Here is a 20,218-nt window from a genome sequence, read left to right as displayed (position 1 = left end):
TGTGGCTTATTGTAAATGATCGTAAATTTTCAGCCAGAACAGTGTCTTTCTCTCGCACAAACCAGTCAACAGTATTTCTTCACGAACCAGCAACGATACGAACCAGCTAACCGAACAGGCCAATGTGCAAGGGAGTACTTGTCTCAGCTAGCTGGTAGCAGGTGGTAACCGTCAGCTCACCATGAGATCCCGGAAGAATTCTGGCTAGACCCCACTCGAAACACGAGATTTTCTTCCCGTCCGGCATCCGCGCAAAGACTGGAGGACCAGCCAACCGGAAGCCCCCTGCGGTTCGCAACAGAAGCTGTCGCGAGAGCACCAGCCAACCGGCGGCGGACCGAGAGCACGATACGATCCGCCCGTCCCCGTTCGGCCCGGAGAGCCGTCCCCATCCCACCCACCCGTCCACACCGCGTTGCCCCGCAACCGGACGCGACGAGCCAGCAGAAAACCCCCCCCCCCACCCGCCCACCGCACGGCCGCGGTACAGAAGCGGGCCGAGGACGCGCGCCCTCCTCCCTCCCGCACGGCCACGGCCACGGCCACCCAACCCAGCCAGCTTCGCGCAACGCAAGTACGAGCCGCGGGCCGTGCCCACCTTCCGCTGTCGGGCGCTCTCTTCCTCCCTCCCCCACTGCTCCCCCTTCCTCCCGACGTTCACACTGCCCTCTCAGCCCCACGTCGCGTCTTACAAGAGGCGTCACAACCTCCGATTCACCGAGAGGCAGGAGTGGCACGGCACGCTCTTCTCCTAGCGCGGCTGTAGGTAACCGCGGCGCGAGAAGCTGCTCGTCTTGCGGTTGCGGAGCTGCTGTTATAGCTTGTGCCGGGTGCGGGGGACATGAGCTGCCTGGGCTGGTTCAAGCGGCGGAGGTCCAGATGCTGGGGATCGTCGTCGTCGTCGGGGAAGCGAGGGGCGTCGGTGTCGGGCCCCGCGACCACGATGACGACGACCACCACCACGACGGCGTCGGCGGTGAGCACGAGCCGGTCGGACGACTCGGGCGCGGCGCGGCCGGTGAGCAAGTCGGCGGGGTCGGCCGGCTCGTCGCAGTTGTCGCAGCGGAGCATCTCGTCGCTGTACGAGGAGCGGGGTCACGGCCAGCTCCAGGTGTTCGACTACGAGGAGCTCCAGGGCGCCACCGCCGAGTTCAGTCGCGCGCAGAAGCTCGGGGAGGGCGGCTTCGGCAGCGTCTACAAGGGCTTCATCCGCGCCGCAGACGGCAAGGGGGACCGCGTCCCCGTCGCCGTCAAGAAGCTCAACCAGCGTGGCATGCAGGTCCGTCCGTACGTCTGCTCTGCTTGTCCTTGATACATCACTCCTCTTGTTGCCGTCTCTCTGGCCGTATCTCAGAGGGCGTTCACATGCCGTCGGTGATTCGGTTCTCCACAACAGTTTGCTATTCTCTGTTTTTGAAACGAAACTGCCTGCTATGTTTCCCGTGATAATCTGTGTAGCTAGAGAACAAAAATCAGAAGTGGATGCTACATTTACGGTATTGATGTCGGAGTGTACCGTTTTTGGGAGGACTGGGAAGGATCAGAGAAATGGTTTGCGGGGAATTAGTATGGGACAGATCTCTACTACCGTGTTTTCCGAAAACGAAAGAGGGGAGGGGGGGGGGGGGGGGGGGGGGGGGTTCATTTATGTTTTCCTTTATATATGAATATATGATGTTGAGTGAAACAGTAGCATAGCATTGAGAAAATGACAAAACACGTGGAATCTGCTCATAACAGGTTTAGCTTTTATGGAACTTGCAGATTTTTTTTCTTTCTGTTTTCAATCTGTTTATCTGCAACAGCAATGTGTAGTTTTGCCAGATTTATGGACTTTTGTGATCTGGTGCTTGTTGATACAGTATGCATTGTTAGGATGCTTGGACTTCATTAGATATATAGACAAGGGGCAATGAAGAATTTTCAAGGATCCAATATAGACATATAGTCATTGACTAGTACACTTATGTTGCTTTTGCAGTTGGACCATGGGTACACGTTAAGACCAACTAACATTTTTTAGTACGAATGGATTCCGAGTGAAAGCATATATAGAGTTTATGAGCCCATCGATGGGGATTAGTAAATTTCATAATAATGTCAATCCTTTTCAGCTGACATTTGTAATTGTTCAGTTGCAAATAGTCAATTCCTGATTAGCTGGCTGCCTGCTGTATGCAATGTTAACAGGAATCAAAAACACGTTATAGGAGTTATATTCCTTTGTTCATAAAACAAGCTAAGCGGAGGGTAAGTACAGAAATAACTATTTGATTAACTGTAACCTTCCAACTATAGACAACAAAGTTTACTTTGATAAATCTGAATGTTGAATATTTGGAATCATACAAAAAAGAGCTTGCAGTAAGCATAAAAACCATGGATGACCGTTTACATGTTCAAGAGGAGAAATATGATGTCCAGAAAACGATGTCCACCAACCTTCTAGCTGTATTCAAAAAATCACTATTGAATTTGCTCAATCAAAGGAGACCACTGGATAGAATGAGGCTCTTTGGTGGGCAACCTGTACGTTCATGATACTAATCTTAGTTGACCACTACCAAATCTTTGCATGCCAACTAGCAAAGAAAAGTCAGCTATCATTTTGTACAACACATTTTATCCATCGTTTATAATTGTGAATGATCGACTCCTGATTTTGTGAATGATCACTGATAAAAAGTAAATATACCAGGTATGTATGGTATTGATTTGGGGACAGTAGCGAATTTGTTTTGTTGCTTTTTTTCTCTGCATATTGAGAAGTTTTTCAGCAATACAAAGTGGATTCTTGGATTTATGCAGTATAGTGAATTTAAGTAATGATGCCGTTTTAGGTGCTAAAGATATATATTTTTTTATCAGGAAGCTGATTCCACCTGTGTTAGTTCCAATTGACGCTGCTGTCTGGACTGAATCAACCAATGGATTGCCTTAGGAATACGATGCCTTGTGCTATATATATTACCTCCCTGTACTAATTGGCATATCAGAATGTGAATTAGCTAGTCTGGGAAGAAATGCGCTCAAATGCAATATTAGAAGTGGTTAATGCCATAGTCTACTTAGTGTTCTTAGACTATCAGGAAATCTTTGTTCCCTACCTGTTTACTTACTTCTTCATGAAATCTATATATGGTTATACTATCCTTCTATACATCATTATTAAGTTTTCTAATAGTCTGCAGTTTCTTTTAATTTTATTGTGACAGGGACATAAGCAATGGTTGGCAGAAGTACAGTTTCTTGGTGTTCTGGAGCACCCAAATCTTGTAAAGCTACTTGGATATTGTGCTGTTGATAGCGAAAGAGGGGCACAAAGATTGCTGGTCTACGAGTTTATGCCCAATAAGAGCTTGGAAGACCACTTGTTCAGGCGAGCTAATCCTCCTCTGTCGTGGAACAGAAGGCTTCAGGTTATCTTGGGAGCTGCTGAAGGATTGGCTTACCTGCATGAAGGGGTAGAAGTTCAGGTAATCAAGTGTTCTTCAAACCTACACTGATTGTGTGTTTTCAATTTACCTCCAAAGGATAGCATATCTTTCTTTTCTTTTTTGTGAACAAGGATAGCATATCTTCCATGGTTTTTGAAATGGAAAAGCTTCCTAACTAGACAAAGTCATCCTGACTACTTTCCCCAAAGATTCCAAGGAAGCCAACTTTGACATTTCCAGAAAGCACAGTTCAATGTTCAAGGCTATGACATGCAGCCACCGTAGCCAATTTCTCTTCTAGCTCTGCTGTTTGTACCAAACATTTCAGCCTGGCCTGGCACCAGTTCTCCAGCTGACTATTGTGCAGCATATGAGCCATCAAGCAAGATCAAAATATCGCATACTAGTAGTGTCATGACTATGTCATGCCATTGTTTCATAACGTGTGCTACAATACTGTTCTTATTTGTTTTCAAGTTTTTCATTCAGAAAAGGTAATCCTTATCCCAATGCCTGAATTCTGCGTTTTGGTCAGGTGATCTACCGGGACTTCAAAACGTCCAACATTTTACTGGACAAGGACTTCAGAGCGAAGCTATCAGACTTCGGCCTAGCCAGGGAGGGGCCAACTGGAGCAAACACTCACGTCTCGACCGCGGTACGTTGCATTACTCGTACTGTTGCTGACTGGATACGTAAGCAATGCAGTGTACCTGCTCGATCTACGCGCAGCTGACGGACGAGCCTGGGCTTCCATTGTCAATGGTGCCTTCACTTTTTTTTCTATGCGTAAGGGGGTGTTTGTTCCATGGACTAAATTTTAGTCCATGTCACATCGAACGTTTGGATGCTATTTAGGAGAACTAAATATGAGTTAATTATAAAACTAATTACATAGATGGAGACTAATTTACAAGACGAATTTATTAAGCCTAATTAATCCGCCATTAGCATATATATTACTTAGCACCACATTGTCAAATCATGGACTAATTAGGCTTAAAAAAATCCATCTCGCAAATTAGCCACAATCTGTGTAATTAGTTATTTTTTTCGTCTATATTTAATACTTTATGCATGTGTCCAAACATTCGATGGGACAGGGACTAAAATTTTCCTGTAGGAACCAAACACCCCCTAATGCGTCACATGCACGGCACTGTCATGGGACTGAACAATTGCACTATGCGCCATGCTGACGCAGGGCTTGAAGATAGCATCAAACAGTCAATGTGGCGCTTGATTGCATAAGCATGATTCATGACTGCACGCCCCTGAAAGTTACTACCGCAGGGTTGTTTCTGTTTTGACAGCTCTGTCGCGTGATGTGGTGTTACAGGTCGTCGGGACGCAGGGGTACGCAGCACCGGAGTACATAGACTCGGGGCACCTGACTGCGAAGAGCGACGTGTGGAGCTTCGGCGTGGTGCTGTACGAGATCCTGACGGGGCGGCGGTCGCTGGACAGGAACAAGCCGGCGGGGGAGCAGAAGCTGCTGGAGTGGGTGGTCCAGTTCCCGCCGGACAGCCGCAACTTCCGGGTGATCATGGACCCCAGGCTCCTTGGCGAGTACTCGGTGAAGGCCGCCCGGGAGATCGCCAAGCTGGCCGACAGCTGCCTGCTCAAGAACGCCAAGGAGCGGCCCACCATGAGCGAGGTGGTCGAGGTCCTCAGGCGGGCCGTGCAGGCGCACGCCGAGCCTGACAGCCGGACTCCCGGCGGCCCCGGCGCCAAGGGGAAGAAAGCCGACGCTGCCACGCCGTCCAGGCGGTGATTGCTGCATGTCGTCGCCGGTGAAGGCGCTGTTGCCTTATTTCTGAATTCTGAGTCCATTGGTTAGTCTTAGTCGTGAGTTGTGACAGCACAGGAGTGTTACTCTTGAGGCCTTACATATAAATTTTTGGACACATTACTTAGACGACTTGTACATAGAGAGGAGTTGGCCGATTGAACTTTGTTTAGCTTTCGAAAGTGAGCATTTTGAAGAAGAAAAATTTGCTCTGGCTCTACAAAAAGATCTGTTTTAGCATAATTGAGTGAAATCAGACACGAGAGCACAAAGTTTCAGAAAGCAACTGGCAAGAACTTCGTCAAGCATAGAAACACATAATTTATAAAAATAACCCACAATTTTGACTGTACTGAATTTCAATGGGTTCTTGTTACTACCTTTTCTACTTACATAAATTTTCACAAATTGTTTGGCCTTTTGTGAGCACTCCATCTCGTGTTTATTATTATTTGTATGTATTGTGTCTATCTCGGTCGTTATTTTGTTTCACTGGCAAAAGTCAAAGATTCAGATTAAAGATGCATGAAAAAATCTTAAGCCTGATCGCTGGGCTGGGGCTGGCTGGGCTGGCTGGCCAGCCCCCTCACATGGCTACTATTCACACGAACCAGCCGGTAGTACTTTTCTCTCACATAAACGAACCAGCAACGATACGAACCAGCCAACCGAACAGGCTGGCAGTGCTGAACCCGTCGCTCCCTCTGCTCCCAGACCTCTTTCCAATGCAAAGAAAGAGGCACTTAAAAAAAGCAAAACGAGACAGATTTGTATCGTGCCCTAAACTTTAGCTATTAGGGAATAGTTACTCCATGGCAAGGGAAACTGCGTGGAGCAATTGCACTGAGGAAATGAGGAAGGAATTTGTAACTAACACGAAAGACATTGAGATAATTATGGTTGGCAGGTTGCATTGGGCATGCAATCGGGTAATTCGGTCTATTCAGTTTTTGGAAATTTGATTTCCAAAAATGTGGACCAAAATTATCAGGAAATTAATAAGGACGAATGCTAAAAGTTGGCTTAGATCCTGCTTGAATCCATTAGGTGCTAATAATTCATTTTTTTAGATTAAGTAGTTGCTAATAATTCATGGCTAATATTAGCTAGCTAACTATTGGCTATTATTAGCTGGTTTTCCCAACTAATAAGGTAGTTGTTGGATTGCACTCAACTAACAATTAGCTAAACTATTAGCTAGATCTATTTATATTAGAAACCTAATTATTAGTAGCTACTAGCTAGTTAATAGCTCCATCGATCTAAAAAAAACTCTTAAACCTTGTTTGGATGCCATGTATCCACCTCAAGTGGTTTGGCGTACAAACAAGCTCCTACTCTATTCGTTTACCCGCAAAGCCAGGTATGGTTTCATCTAGCCATTGCCCGCCGAGACTAGAGGGCGCATCATGCGCATGGGAGGATTGTCGTTGTGGATGCACAGTCGAGGTCTCGGTCTCGTGGTTGCGGCCGCCATTGTCATGTGAGCCATGGAGCATGTTGGCACGTGGGCGTCGAGCACGCTATCGTGGTGGTCGTTGATGGCGGGGACCGAGGAGCACTGGAGCAGCCATCAACCGAGCATGGTCGTTGATGGACCGAGCAGGGACAGGGCAACAGGCAGAGAGCCGAGTGGTGTGGCGACGCCCGAATTTTTTACTATTTAACATTTTTTTCGAAAGTTTCTTTCAAATAGATCTCTGGCGGAAACGATTCCAGAAATGAACCCCAGAGTGAGTGGCGCCGAGCTCGGCGCCACGGTGACTGGCGCCGAGGTCCTGGGCACGGGCAAATGGCCTGCCAGGGGCTCGGCGCCGTAGATCTTGGCGCCGAGCCACCTGTATTTAACCCAGCCTGCACTTCTTCCCCAAGCGTTCTTCCTCTTATTTCTCCTCGGGTTTTTTTCTCGCCACTTTATCCTACCTCACGAATCGACATATTGGACCTTGAAAACCTTGATTTGATCCGTAGATCTTCGAGAGCAAGGTATACTCGCTCACCTCCATGTTTTTCTCGCATCGATTCGGTACATATTAGTCGGATTTTTGAACCTAAGAATCGTCATCACTTAGGGTTTTATTGTATCCCTCAATATATGTATTATACAACCGTAGGTTCATTTCAAGGCATGAAAAAAGCTAGCAAACCAAGCCGCATGTAGTTATGTTATGGATTTATTGTTGTGGATGAAATGAGAAACCCTAGGTTTAGGGTATAATGTTAACTGCTTTTGGTTCTTAGAACGAAATTGATTGTATTGTAATTATGGTTCTCATTGATATTTTGTTGTGATGTTCTTATTTATGTTTGTTAAATTACATCCTATTTGTTAGATGCAAGAAATGTTTCGGGAGGAGTTTTGGCGAAAACGGGATCGTCCTCGAGAATTATACCCCGACGCGTCTAGCAAAGATGCCCCCGTTCCTCCTGACCTTCCTGTCCCTAACTGTGATTGTGGTTTTCCGGCCCATGTTTTTCAATCGAAACATCCGGACACAGCCGCGCGTTGCTTCTACACATGTAGTCGGTTTAATGTAAGAAATTGTTTGTACTATCATTTTTCTTTATTTGTTTAAGTATGGTACTAATATTTTATTGGAATCTCATTGTGTAGGACCATGAGAGGTGCTTTTTCTTTCAGTGGATCGATGGTGCAGACAAGTTTGATTCTATGTACCTCTTTTTCGACGATTGATTTAGAGGGAGACATCCACGTGAGCACTTCAAGCGGTGGGTTCCACCCCCCTAACCCTCCGACAATGATGGCTAAGAAGCACCTAGCCGTAGTTAGACGACTCGAGGAACCTCCTCTATGCGATTGCGGAGATCGAGCTATGATAAACCCTGAGAATACGTTGGAGTTTGTGTGTCCAAACAAGCATGAAGTAAGTGCAAAGTGTATGTGTTAAAATCTTGAGCTATATGTGTTTATGTACTAATGTATCATTATTTAGGTGTATTCAATGGCGAAGTGTCGTTTCAAGGAGTGGTTGTATGGTCCTAAGAACCAATGGCCGGAAGAACCGCGGAGGGTTAAGAAAAAGAAGAAAGAACGGATAATCTACAAAGCACCTCCTGTCATGTGCGAATGTGGTGTAAAATCCAACTATGGCCTAGTCCCTTCGGAGCTTGGAATAGGTCATTATTGCGGCTATATGATTGAGTATGATGAGGTTCGTAATTTTTCTGGTAAACATTAAATCGTATTTTGTTTGTTTTCCTAATATATATATGATATAATATTTGTTTTGAACAGAGCACTAGGAAATGCAGTTAGGAATGTTATGATGGTCAAGCTAAGTTCTTGGATGAACTGAAGAAGAGGCAAGTAATTACACGGAAGAGGGGATATGGACCTGACTACGTCAACCTATTCGTTAAACATCACAAAGAAAATATGCGTGAGTTTGCTAGACAGCGCGGTATTTGTAACCCGATCGATGTTGGGCTTAACAAATGGGGATTGAAGAGGCGGACGACGTTAGAGGAGGAGAGGGCAAGGAATGAGGCAAGGGGGAGACAAGAGTACAGATGCAGGTCTTGAACGGGCATGTTGCTACATTATGTGCCAGTGAGTGCTTAAAAACCTTTTTTCGTTGCCTGGTTTTAAATGTAATATTATTGAGTTGCTAACTGATTGCATTTTATACATCAAGGGATTGGTTGCAGCAGGAAACATGCTACAGAGGTGGCTCGTGCAAGGTATGAGGAGAAGAAGTTAGATGCCCATAGATCATGAGCTGGTTGCACCTTTCAATCACCGATTGTGCTGTGTGATGATCGAGACGAGGATGAGGACGACACTGGCAGACTGAGTGAGCTCATTGCTCTAGCAGAGGCGGGCATACATGCGCAGGAGGCTGAGGACGACACTAGCAGACTGAGCGAGCTCATCTCTCTAGCAGAGGCGGGCATTCAGGCGCAGTAGGCTGACGACGACACTACAGACTGAGCGAGCCCATCGCTCTAGCAGAAGCGGGCTTACAGGTAGAGGAGGATGACGACGTGTTCTTCACTCAGGCCGCAGCGGCCGCAGATGAAGCAGAGGCCGCTTACTACAAGCGACAGGCAGGTCAGAGCAACGCAGTTGAGCCTAGCCGCAGCAACAGGGTTGTAGTAGAGGACTGGTACTCGGATGATGAGTTACTTACTCAGTACGTTTCAGATTGAGGATTTGGAAGTGCATTTGCCCCTTTGTCTACTGTCGACACTTAGTTATACTATTAATATGTTGTGTAATGTGACATAGTATCGAACTTTTTATTATGTGGTTGTTTTCATTATCAATGGTCTTAATATTCCGCTTAATGATACGGACTTATTTCCATTTGAACACGTGATGCAAAAAACAGTTAACGACATACGACATTATAGAAATCAACACACGAAACACATTAAATGGCATGTGACTACAGGTACCGAACCTGGGTACATAGTTTTCTTTGACTAAACCTAACATGTCTTAGGTAATTAGGTAATTAAACCTAACATGCCTTAGGTAATTCAACCTGGGGTTCTCCACAAGAAAAAGATAAAGTCATCCTAGTAGTGTGGCCATATAGCAAATTGTGTTGCACCTTCTCCATAGTAGTCTCCCATTGTTGGTGGTGGTGGTGATGGGGGTGATGGGAGAGACCCCTTTTTCTTGTAGTTAGGGCAGGTGCAATATGGATCATTGTAGAGTGCCTCCTGTGAATCGGCACCATTGTTGTTGTCGTCCTGTTCGTTGTCCTTGTAATCGCTGCTAACTTCCCTTTCTAGATCGAAGATACGATTTTGTAGGTAGTAGATGTACTCCGCATGCGGATAAATAGGTCGAGGATCGACCCACCTACTGAACCCACAGTTTTCTTCGGCCAAGGAAGACTACAAAAAGTATGTTGTGTAAGTGATATACAAGACAAACATATTGAAGAAACAAATAGTAATAGAAATTACCCATGCTCGCGGACATTTGAAGAAACGACGACCTCCATCTATTACCTCGGTGAATATCTACACTAGGCAGTCCTCACCATGCATGCATTTTGGCCACTCTTCTTTCCTTTCATCGTATCATATCAGTGGTGCCTCTTTGGTGAAATCACTTTGAAGGGTCGAGATGGCGACTAGAGAGGGGATGAATAGTCCTTTTTAAAACTTAATCACGTGGTCTAATCAAAACAAGTGTGGAATTAAAACTATCAGTCTAGCCAAGACTATACCCCACTATATATGTTCACTAGCACCTTGCAAAGATAACAATTATGCAACAAAGGTACCGGGCTAGTTAGAGCTCTCCTAAACAATTCTAGGAGCAAGGTTACACAAACCTATGCCACTAGTACTTTAAGCAGCAAGGGAGCTTCTACGCATACTAGTAAGCAAAAGCACAAAGCTAACTAAGCTCACTAGCAATGCCCAATAATAAGGCAACCAATGCCTAATTAGAGAGCGTAAAAACTTAGCTACACAAACTAAGCAATGTGACTAACAAGGTTACTAAAACCAAATTAGCCACGCAAGGGAGCTACTTCTATGCTACACAAGCAAGAAGGTAATTAGCAAGCTACACAAGCTATCTAATTACAAGAGCAACTACACAAGCTTAATATGTATAAAAGTAATTGCAAGCTTGTGTAACGGGGATGCAAACCAATGGGAAGAATAAGGTTGACACGATGATTTTTCTCCCGAGGTTCATGTGTTTGCCAACACGTTAGTCCCCGTTGTGTCGACCGCTCACTTGGTGGTTCGGCGGCTAATTAGCATCACCCGCTAAGCCCGCACGTCGGGCACCGCAAGAACCTACCCCTTGAGTGAGGGTAGCTCAATGACACGCTTTACTAGAGTTGCTCTTCGCGGCTCCCGCGGGGCGAGCACAATGCCCCTCACAAGCACTTCTCCGGAGCGCCACACAAGCTTCTTGAGCGCTTCGACGGAGACCACCACTAAGCCGTCTAGGAGGTGACAACCTCCAAGAGTAATAAGCACCACCGGCTTGCAACTTGATCACCTAGTGCCACTCGATGCAACCTCATAATGCAATCGCACTAGAATCGCTCACTCACACAATCGAATGATCACTATCAAGTATATGTGTGATGGAGGGCTCCCAAGAACTCTCAAGCATGGACACAAAGTCCCTCAAGGTGCTCTATATCAGCCATGGCCGAAGGCCACTTCTATTTATAGCCCTAAGGGCTAAACTAGCCGTTACCCCTTCACTGGGCAAAAATCGGGCCGACCGGACGCTCTGGTCGTGTTGACCGGACGCTGGACCTCAGCGTCCGGTCACCCGTAGATGGCCACGTGTTCCGATTCCAACGGTCACTTGACCTGACCGGACGCAGCAGCTTCAACTGACCGGACGCTGAACCCCCAGCGTCCGGTCGTTTCCAGTAAGGTACCGACCTCGACCGGACGCGTCCGGTCACACTTGATCAGACGCAGCCCAGCGTCCGGTCACACTCCAGCTTCTGCATCACCGTACATCAGCCTGATCGGACGCACCCTGCCAGCGTCCGGTGCTTTCAAACCCAGCGTCCGGTCAGTTGACCGATGCCAGCATCTTCGCGATCAACTCGTTTTTACTTCTAACTTCTTCACCCTTGCTCTAATGTGCCAACCATAAGAATTTGCATCCGACGCAATAGAAAATAGGCATTCCATTTTCCCGAACCCATCTCAACCCTGCAAACACCATCTCCTTTGTAAATGTACCAACACCACCAAGTGTACACCACCATGTGTATGTGTGTTAGCTTTTCACAATCATTACCCAAAGGATGTTAGCCACTCAACTTGCCACGCCACTCGATCCTAGCGACAATGCAAAGTTAGATCACTCGAGTGGCACTAGATGATCGATATATAAATAAGTTTGCCCCTCTTGATATTATGGCCATCTATCCTAAATCTGGTCATAAATTTCTCTACACACCTATGACCGGTGAAATGAAATGCCCTAGGTTATACCTTTGCCTTGCGCATTCCATTCCATCTCCTCCAATGTCGATGCAACACATGCACTAACACGATCAACAATGATATGATCTACTTCATATCATCACATGATCATATTGGTTCATCGATCTTGACTTTACTTGCTCTTCACCATTGCCATCGTCCATCGGTGTTAAGTCTTGCTCAAGCTTCACCGCCACGCGGTCCATCACTCCAAAGCCTTCGACTTGCCCTTCACGCTTGCAACCGGTCCATCAAGCCAAGTCTTGTCTTGATCTTCTCCACTTTGATCACATGACTTAATGTCATGTCTCATGTGCATTTAAGCTCCTTCATCATCATATGTGTGAGCTTTGCAACATTTCCAAGCCATTTTCACCTTCATGGCATATGTTGCTCACATACATGTACCTGTGGACTAATCACCTATGTATCTCACATAAACACAATTAGTCCACCTAGGTTATCACTCAATTACCAAAACCAAACAAGGACCTTTCACACTTTTGCTCTCAACTAGGAACCTCTCATAAAGAGCTTTCTCAAAGAAATCAGGATCAAGAGGACCCTCCCACCCCCAGGTAGTTTTCTTCCCCTTTCCTCTCTCTCTGGACGACCCTCTAGACATTGGTACTACAACGAAAGCAAATGCTAAGGAGTGTTCTTCTTCCTTATTGTTTGTGTGAATGAGAAGGAGTGAGTGGTTATTTATAGGTTGAGAGGAGGAATGGAGGCCTGTCAATGTGCCATGTCAGCGATCCGTGTGCCTCTTTACCTCAGCCCTTGGATCAAACAATCATAAAATGGATGGTGGAGATAGAGTTTAGTTGTGCTTCCTTGCATGTTGTCCTTGCATCTGAAAGGTCTATATCAGTGATGTGATAATTCGATGTTGTCCATGTATCTAAAAAGTCTATGTTTATTCCCTGAAAAGCATAGATTCATTCACTGTTGCTTGGTAATCCTAGATTCTTGTACACAGCGTATGTACAAATATTCCTGGATTATAAATGTAATAAATTTATAGTTAATCTATGTACTATATTTGTGCCTTTGTATAAGTATAGTATGATTAAAGGTTCACGCAAAAAAATCGCAAGATACGGTCTTGTATTAGAAGCATCCACAGTTACAAACAGAGACATCAATATATATTCTAAACATTTAATCATCCAACAAGCATAATGTAACCACAACGAATATCACAACCAATATAATATGTCATGCAAAGTCCAAATAGTCCACAATGTCCATACAGTCCCGAATAGTTAAAGATAAGTAAATACAAAATTCACAATAGTTCATAGTAACACCTACCACGTCCCTCACTGTCTTCTACTCTTGCCCCTACCCTTGTGACCCAGAGCACTGGTGCCTAGAGTGTAAGAGTCATGCGGACGGCGTCACCTAGTGCCTAGAGGCGGTGTAGGATGAGTCGATGGAGCATCATAGAGCTGAGAGGGCCCAAGCTCATCGTGCCTCTTGTCCATGTCATCGTCGGCGGTGGCCTCCTCGTCCTCCTCCTTGTCCCCTATAGCTTCTTGACTAGAGGAACCCAAGGCTCCTCTTCCTGTGGAAGGATCGTACACGTCATGCGTCGTATTTGTCCTACAACCACAACGACCAGCCGCACGGCGTAGACGACGTGACAGCCTCTGTTGTACAAAACTATGTTAACTGAAAGAATATAATGTATTAATGATTTGTTTAAAAGAATATTTTTAATCTTACATCTAGGAAGCCAAGTATGTAGTCATCATTGACTCTAGGCCAAACATGCTCGATCTCTTCAACTGAGCTTCTCAGTGTATTGCCCTGCAACAATGTTTTCAATAATAAGACTTCTGAACAGATATCATTTAGTTTTGTTTTCTTTTGTATAAGAATGTAACTTATTATAAGGGTTATATAGCTCAAAGGTTGCAATAACTACAATAGATAACTCCTAATGTCGGTCCAAGAACGCCTAATGTATTGTTATGTAACTAAACGTAACAAAATAAGTCGATTGGCTTACCACTCTGTCCAAGATCGGTCCTGCCTCCACCTGCCTTCCTGCACGAGTGGACCGGTCGTACATCGTGTCCTCATCGTCGGAGGACTCAATGTCGGTGTAGTCAGTTTTGGTCCACTATAGCCTAAGCCTGCACCTTGCCGAACACTGGTACCAAGCTTGGTACCGCCTGAACTCACGGTTCGTGTGCAGCTCGTTGTTGTCGTCCAGGTTGTCGTGCATCTCCTCCCATTCCTCAATGTAGTACTGGTGGTGCCTCTCCCAGTCAAAAAACTTCTTGTTCCTCTAATGATCCAACCTGCACGTATGTTATCGTTACATTAATCCACGTACGTGGCACCATATTATAAGAAATGGACCATCATCATGAGACATTTGAAATATCAAAACACTTACTTGTGTAAGTCAACGCCAGTCGAGAACAGAGGCATAGGCCAAAGCTGTCTCACTCCAAATTGGCGTGCAACCCTATCTGGCAGGTGGTACTCGATAGCATAGAAGCAGATTAGAGGGCACCTCATCCTATAGAAGTAGTCGTCGGCCCCACATACATTGCTCAGCTAAAAAGGAAGTGCGTCCTCTCCACCATACAGCTCCCACTCCACCTGCATCATGTTCAAATAAGATGTTAGATGGTATACTAATCTTTTTAATAGCAACATGGAAAATAAAATTTACTTACACTAGACGCCGTCAGCGAATCTAGCTCGTTCGTGTACTGAATGTATGCCCAGTCTATCCTCGTGTGCGAAACCCTAACCTGGTCCCAAAGGTACGCCCACGTCGGCTGGCGACTTGGAGGCTGACCTTGGAACCACTCACGACGAGCCAGTACCTTTGGACGACCAACTAGAAAATGAGCCCACATCCATAGCTGTAACAGGTACACGCATCCACCAAGTGATAGGTTCGCCGTACACCAACGACACCCCTCGCACAGCTGCCGGTATAGAAAACACAATACTGTAGAGCCCTAGCTATACTGACCCACCTGGTCCCAGTCACTGAGGCAGTGGATCCACATCCAGGACGCATTGTCACCCGTCACGTCGGGAAAGAGAACGCAAGCAAAAAGGTGTAGGATCCATGCCCAGCAGTAGTACCCAACCATCTCCTCATCTATCTCCTCGGGGCACTGTGCGAACTCTGTATGTAGCCATGAGATGGGAACTCCAGAAGTGCGAGCCCCTTGCTCGCCAAGCTCACGCCCAAGGAAGGCCTCCACTCGTGCTCTCCATCCCTCTGACCTGCACTGCCCGGTGACTGGGTTCCCATGAATCCTTAGGCTTAGCATCTTCTGACAGTCCTGAAGCGAGACTGTCATCTCCTCAAAAGGTAGGTGGAAGCTGTGAGTCTTCGGCCACCACCTATATTTAAGACCAAGCAAGATTACTTGTCAAAAAGTCAATCGCATGAACAAATGGCCATGAATGGAGGCAATGATTCACTTTAATACATGTCTACCAACGCAGTTATCGCCGTTGAGTTGAACTTGGGCAACCCACGATGAACCTGAAAGGAGATGACATCCAGACCAGCTCTTTGCAGGAAAGGAGTGTACCTATTGTCGTACCAAATGTCCAAGAACCCACTATGGGTCCTAGAACGAAGGTGCGGAAGGTCCTGCATCGAATATAACATAGTCACATGTTACTTCACAAACACATGTATGAATAAAACTTATAGATTATTACCTGCCCCAGCGCAACGAGACGTCCTTGGTGGGTCTCCTCGTACGTTGGGTCGAGCAGGTAGAATTGCTCCATCCTACAAAAAAAGTGAATGAATTAGAATTGCAATGTACAATGAAACATGAACTTATAAATGTATAGGTAATTGACACAAATACAAGCATAAATTGAGACATGCATAATTAAATATATAATACGACAAATATAAAATAATACTATAAACCAATAGTCCTACCTCACTAATCTGCTAATGGCAACTTCGTGAGTTGTGGCCAAGTCTATCGCACTTGCCGCACTCGTGCTGCTCGGGATCAGTAACAAATGGAGTTCCTCTCCCACGCCTAGTTCTTCCGGGTATCTGATTCATAACCATCCTATGCCTCGTCCTCTGTCTTGATCCACGCTTATTCCAACGGTAAGCTGGATCCGCAATGTACTTCGGCCCATCATATGGAGGCCACTCTCTAGGGTCCCAGAAAGGCACGAAGCGAGGGCTCCATGTGTTCACAAGCGTGTTGACACTGAACTCGTGAGGTATCCTCCTCTCGATATTATAGTTGCGATGCCTAGCTGCTGCCACCAAATGCGAACATACAAAGTGGTATTGCCTTGGTTTACCACAAGTGCACTTGAAATCTTGGAGGACAACCACATGTATCCTCGACTCTCGAACCTCGCCATCGGACGTTGTACCGCCCCTATGCTCGACCTGATAAGTCCCTATGGCGTGGTCAAAGCATGCAACCTCATGTGTGCCAGCCCTTTCTCTTGCCTTCTCTAGGTGTGCCTTTGATTTCGGAGCCCATATCTCTCCATCACTCCTCAACTGCAATGCATAGGCGTGTCTATCATTGAACTAGGCAACAAGCTTATAGAAGGTGAATTAAACAATTGCATTCACGGGCATACCATGTATCCCCAATAGCAACTTATTGAATGACTCTGCCATGTTGCTGCACTAAAATTCGTACCTCCAACCACCGTCGTCATGAGCTCTCGTCCATTTCTCCAAATCCCTCATCAAACATGTGAGCCATTGTCTACCTTCTGCATTTGATGCGGTTCTGACCTGCTCCAACTTTTCCCTAAAGTACTTGTCCTCAAGCTGTCGAGCAGCCTCCTGGAACAGATCAAAGTTTTTTCTTGACACCATCCTTCCGTAGTAGATTCTTGGCAAGGTGTTGAGTACACCAACGATGGTGCAAAGGTGCATACCCCTCTAACTGCTCTCGCACGGCATTAAGTATGCTCTGATGCCTATCAGATATGACGCCAACCTTCCTGCCAGGGCCAACCACGTGTATCCGGACTAGCCTCAAGAACCATCCCCAACTGTTATTGTTCTCCTTCTCAACCAAAGCAAATACCAAAGGAACCAACTTATTGTTCGCGTCACAGGATATGGCTATAAGAAGTGTGCCCTGGTATTTGCCAATCAAGAACATACCATCAATGGAGAAGACGGGACGACAGTGCCTAAAGGTCTCGACACACTGAGGAAAGCACCAGAAGGCACAGAAAAATATCTGCCTTTCATCCTTCCATGCATTAGGTTTTGGGATGTACTCATAATGCATGCCTGGATTCACCGCTTTGATTGCATTGAAAAGAACTGGCAGCTGCTCATACCCATCCTCCTAGTCCCCATATATCATCTTCCACACTCGATGCTTAGCCTTCCATGCTTTACCATAAGTTATCACATATCTTCCATACAACGCCTCAACGGTTCTGATAATTATTCTCACCTTCATGTTGGGTTCTTCCTGTAAAATTCCCATCAACCGCTTGGCAATGAGGGTAGATGTTAACTGCCGATGCCTCAGTGTCAGCTCATGGTCAGCACAATTGTGTGGCCCAACTACTTTTGTGATCTTCTATTTTCCAGTCACCTGTTGCTTCCTTGCACAAACCCTCCATGGGCAGCATTCCTTATCACACACAACTGTGTAACGGCGCTCCACATATGAATGCAATACCCTGTAAGGCCTCTTTCGTATCACTACAAAAGCCTGCAACCACCTCTTCAAAGCAGGGAGGTCATTGAACACCCTCCCCTCCTCAATTACCATGTTAGGACCGGCCTCAGGAGCTTCTAGGAGCTCATCATCACATCCTTCTGCAAACGTCAGATCAGAATGAGCAAGATCACTAAACTCATGAACTCTAGGATCATGGCGGTCGGGAAAGATATGCCTCATCATCTCAACACCACTCTCCGTCAGCTCTCCAACAGGACGATCATCATCAGAATCAAGAGCCCTAGCCATCTCATATGCTCCGAATCATTCATAATTTCAACATTATTGGAGCCACGAAATCCATCTGAAAAGTGCACTTGCGCAGCAACATGGGGCACATCGATATTCTCAGGAATGTCTCCTGCAACGTCATTACAGAAATGAGGAAAGAATGAAAGAAATAGATGTAAGAAACGGGATAAGCTCCCAAAAACCATGTGGTTAAGACACTTACTCGGATGATTCTGTGTCAAAGGGATCTCATAAGGAGGATCTGCCACGAAAACATGAGTATGACAACCATCTCCAAATAACGCATTAGGGGCAGATTGAGCATCAGGAACCATAGGCGCAATCTGCACATGCAGGTAAGGTTCCGGAATGGGAGGGTCGATGTGTGCCGAATGATCCATTGCTGGGGTAAACCCATGAGGGATTGGATCAACTAACACCCGACGAACAACCACGTCCAAACATTGCAGCTGGCTCTTCATAGCCGATCTCACATAGTTGTCCCACTGATCCGCACAACCAATTGAGATCATTCACTAAGATGTTGGGAGAAGAATCTAGGTGCAGTACACCATCAACTGCAATGCCATCATCTCCAAAGCAATACAGCTAAATAGTAAAAAATTCGGTGGCGACGCAACCCAGGTGGCAAAAGGTGTGCGGTGGCGTGGGAAAGAATTCAACAGAAAGGAAATGTTGTTGTGGGCCTTTTAGTGGTGCAGGCTTAGGCCAATATGTTGGGCCTTTCGGGTTTACAAATCCATAGAAGTCTATAGAACCGAATCTTGGGCTCTTGTGTCGTCTATAGGGGTGGATGAATTGGGTCCGAAAGCCGATCCTAACTGAACCCGTGGACGGCCTATTTGGGTATCGAGGTTCGGGTTCGGCCCAAGAAACTATTTATTTTTGGTTAGCTCACCGGCTGCGCTGTGAGCCTGTGCCACCGCTACCAGGACGCGACCTGCCACCTCTTATCCCTTCAGCTCCCCTCCCCAAGCCTCAGTGTCAGTGGCGTCAGCACGAAGATGAACAGGAGCAGAGTGAGCCCACCTGCAGCGACGAGCGATGTGCGTGTGTAGCACCCGTGCTCCAGGAAAAGTAAAACTTGCCCAGTTAGTGGTAGTATCTACTAGTACGTCTTTAATGCTAGCGCTTTAAAGTTTGCTATTGAAAATTCGTGGTGGGAGTTGAGCAGGAAACGGTGGCAGACTTGCGCATGTACTAGCTAGTAGCTACCATGTGCATCCTACCTGGGACGGTGAAGGAACCTGCACCGTGTTTTTCATGTTCCTTCCTGCTAAAGGGCCCTTTGTCACAACTCACAAAACCTTAATGGAATGGCTTCATTCTTAACTGTTTTTGCTGTCATGGCCAACTTCTAGGAGTTAGTTAGGCATCAGTAACACTGGCCGTTTACCTATTTTGCCTTGAGGCCTAAATTCCTCATTTGAGCCTTTTCTTGTATTTTCGGCTTTTCGATTGTACTTCGGCTCTTTTCTCTCCTCTATTAACATATTTGACTGACAGATGTCCTGCTAGCAATTTTAGAAAAAAAGGGCATCAGTCGAGGAGAAGCGGCACGCGGAGCGGGAGCCGGGGACGGCGAGGCCGCCGCCAGCTTCGCCACCTCGGACCTGGATCTAAGCGGTGCCACCATTCGCCGAGGACTGGTGAGGAGCCCTGGCCGCCGCAGCCCTGCCCTCGCCCTCGCAGCCGCCGCCGCCCTCGTCCTCGACCTCGACCTCAACCTCGCCCGCCGCCGCAGCACGAACAAAGCGGCTGAGAGAGGGCCAGGCCGGTGTGGTCGGACAGAGAATTATACGTGACAGACTATACAACTTCAATCATCTCTATACTATCCAAAACATTATTTTTCTATTATAGATTTACCATTCTATCCTCAATTACATAAAATTTTCGAAAATAGAAATTTCTCCCCTTTTCGTCGGGTGTTGATCCCACCAATTTTAGTATGTACCCGGTGCGTATGGTCCCGCCATTTAGTACGCACTTAGTTCCTCCCGGTGTCTCTCAAATTAGTTCCTTTTGGTTCCTCTGCCTTTTTAGCCGTTGGACCGATCCTCCTGAAC

At 46.3% G+C, this 20,218-nt stretch overlaps 1 protein-coding gene across 2 annotated transcripts; it reads left to right on the top strand.

The window, feature by feature from the left end:
- The first annotated feature begins 490 nt into the window (after window positions 1–490).
- LOC136542201 (probable serine/threonine-protein kinase PBL19) lies at window positions 491–5,609 on the top strand. 2 transcript variants are annotated; one of them, XM_066534529.1, is made up of 4 exons: window positions 491–1,287; window positions 3,216–3,476; window positions 3,973–4,095; window positions 4,777–5,609. In XM_066534529.1, exons 1-4 carry the CDS (start codon window positions 880–882, stop codon window positions 5,209–5,211), a joined length of 1,227 nt encoding a protein of 408 aa, XP_066390626.1. In that variant the 5' UTR covers window positions 491–879; the 3' UTR covers window positions 5,212–5,609. The 2 variants fall into 2 exon arrangements, with proteins under 2 accessions (XP_066390626.1, XP_066390625.1); XM_066534528.1 differs by having other exon boundaries at window positions 491–1,279; window positions 4,777–5,605.
- The last annotated feature ends 14,609 nt before the right edge of the window (window positions 5,610–20,218 follow it).

This window comes from Miscanthus floridulus, chromosome 3 (assembly GCF_019320115.1).
Source record: "Miscanthus floridulus cultivar M001 chromosome 3, ASM1932011v1, whole genome shotgun sequence".
Classification (NCBI taxonomy): Eukaryota; Viridiplantae; Streptophyta; class Magnoliopsida; order Poales; family Poaceae; genus Miscanthus; species Miscanthus floridulus.
The sequence above is the reverse complement of the archived record's forward strand: the minus strand, read 5'-3'. Positions and strand labels throughout refer to the sequence as shown.

Coding starts and splice junctions, on each gene's coding strand:
- LOC136542201 (XM_066534528.1), top strand. CDS start 842: ATGAGCTGCCTGGGCTGGTTCAAGCGGCGGAGGTCCAGATGCTGGGGA. Junction 1,280..3,215: donor TCAACCAGCGTGGCATGCAG/GTCCGTCCGTAC, acceptor TTATTGTGACAG/GGACATAAGCAATGGTTGGC. Junction 3,477..3,972: donor ATGAAGGGGTAGAAGTTCAG/GTAATCAAGTGT, acceptor CGTTTTGGTCAG/GTGATCTACCGGGACTTCAA.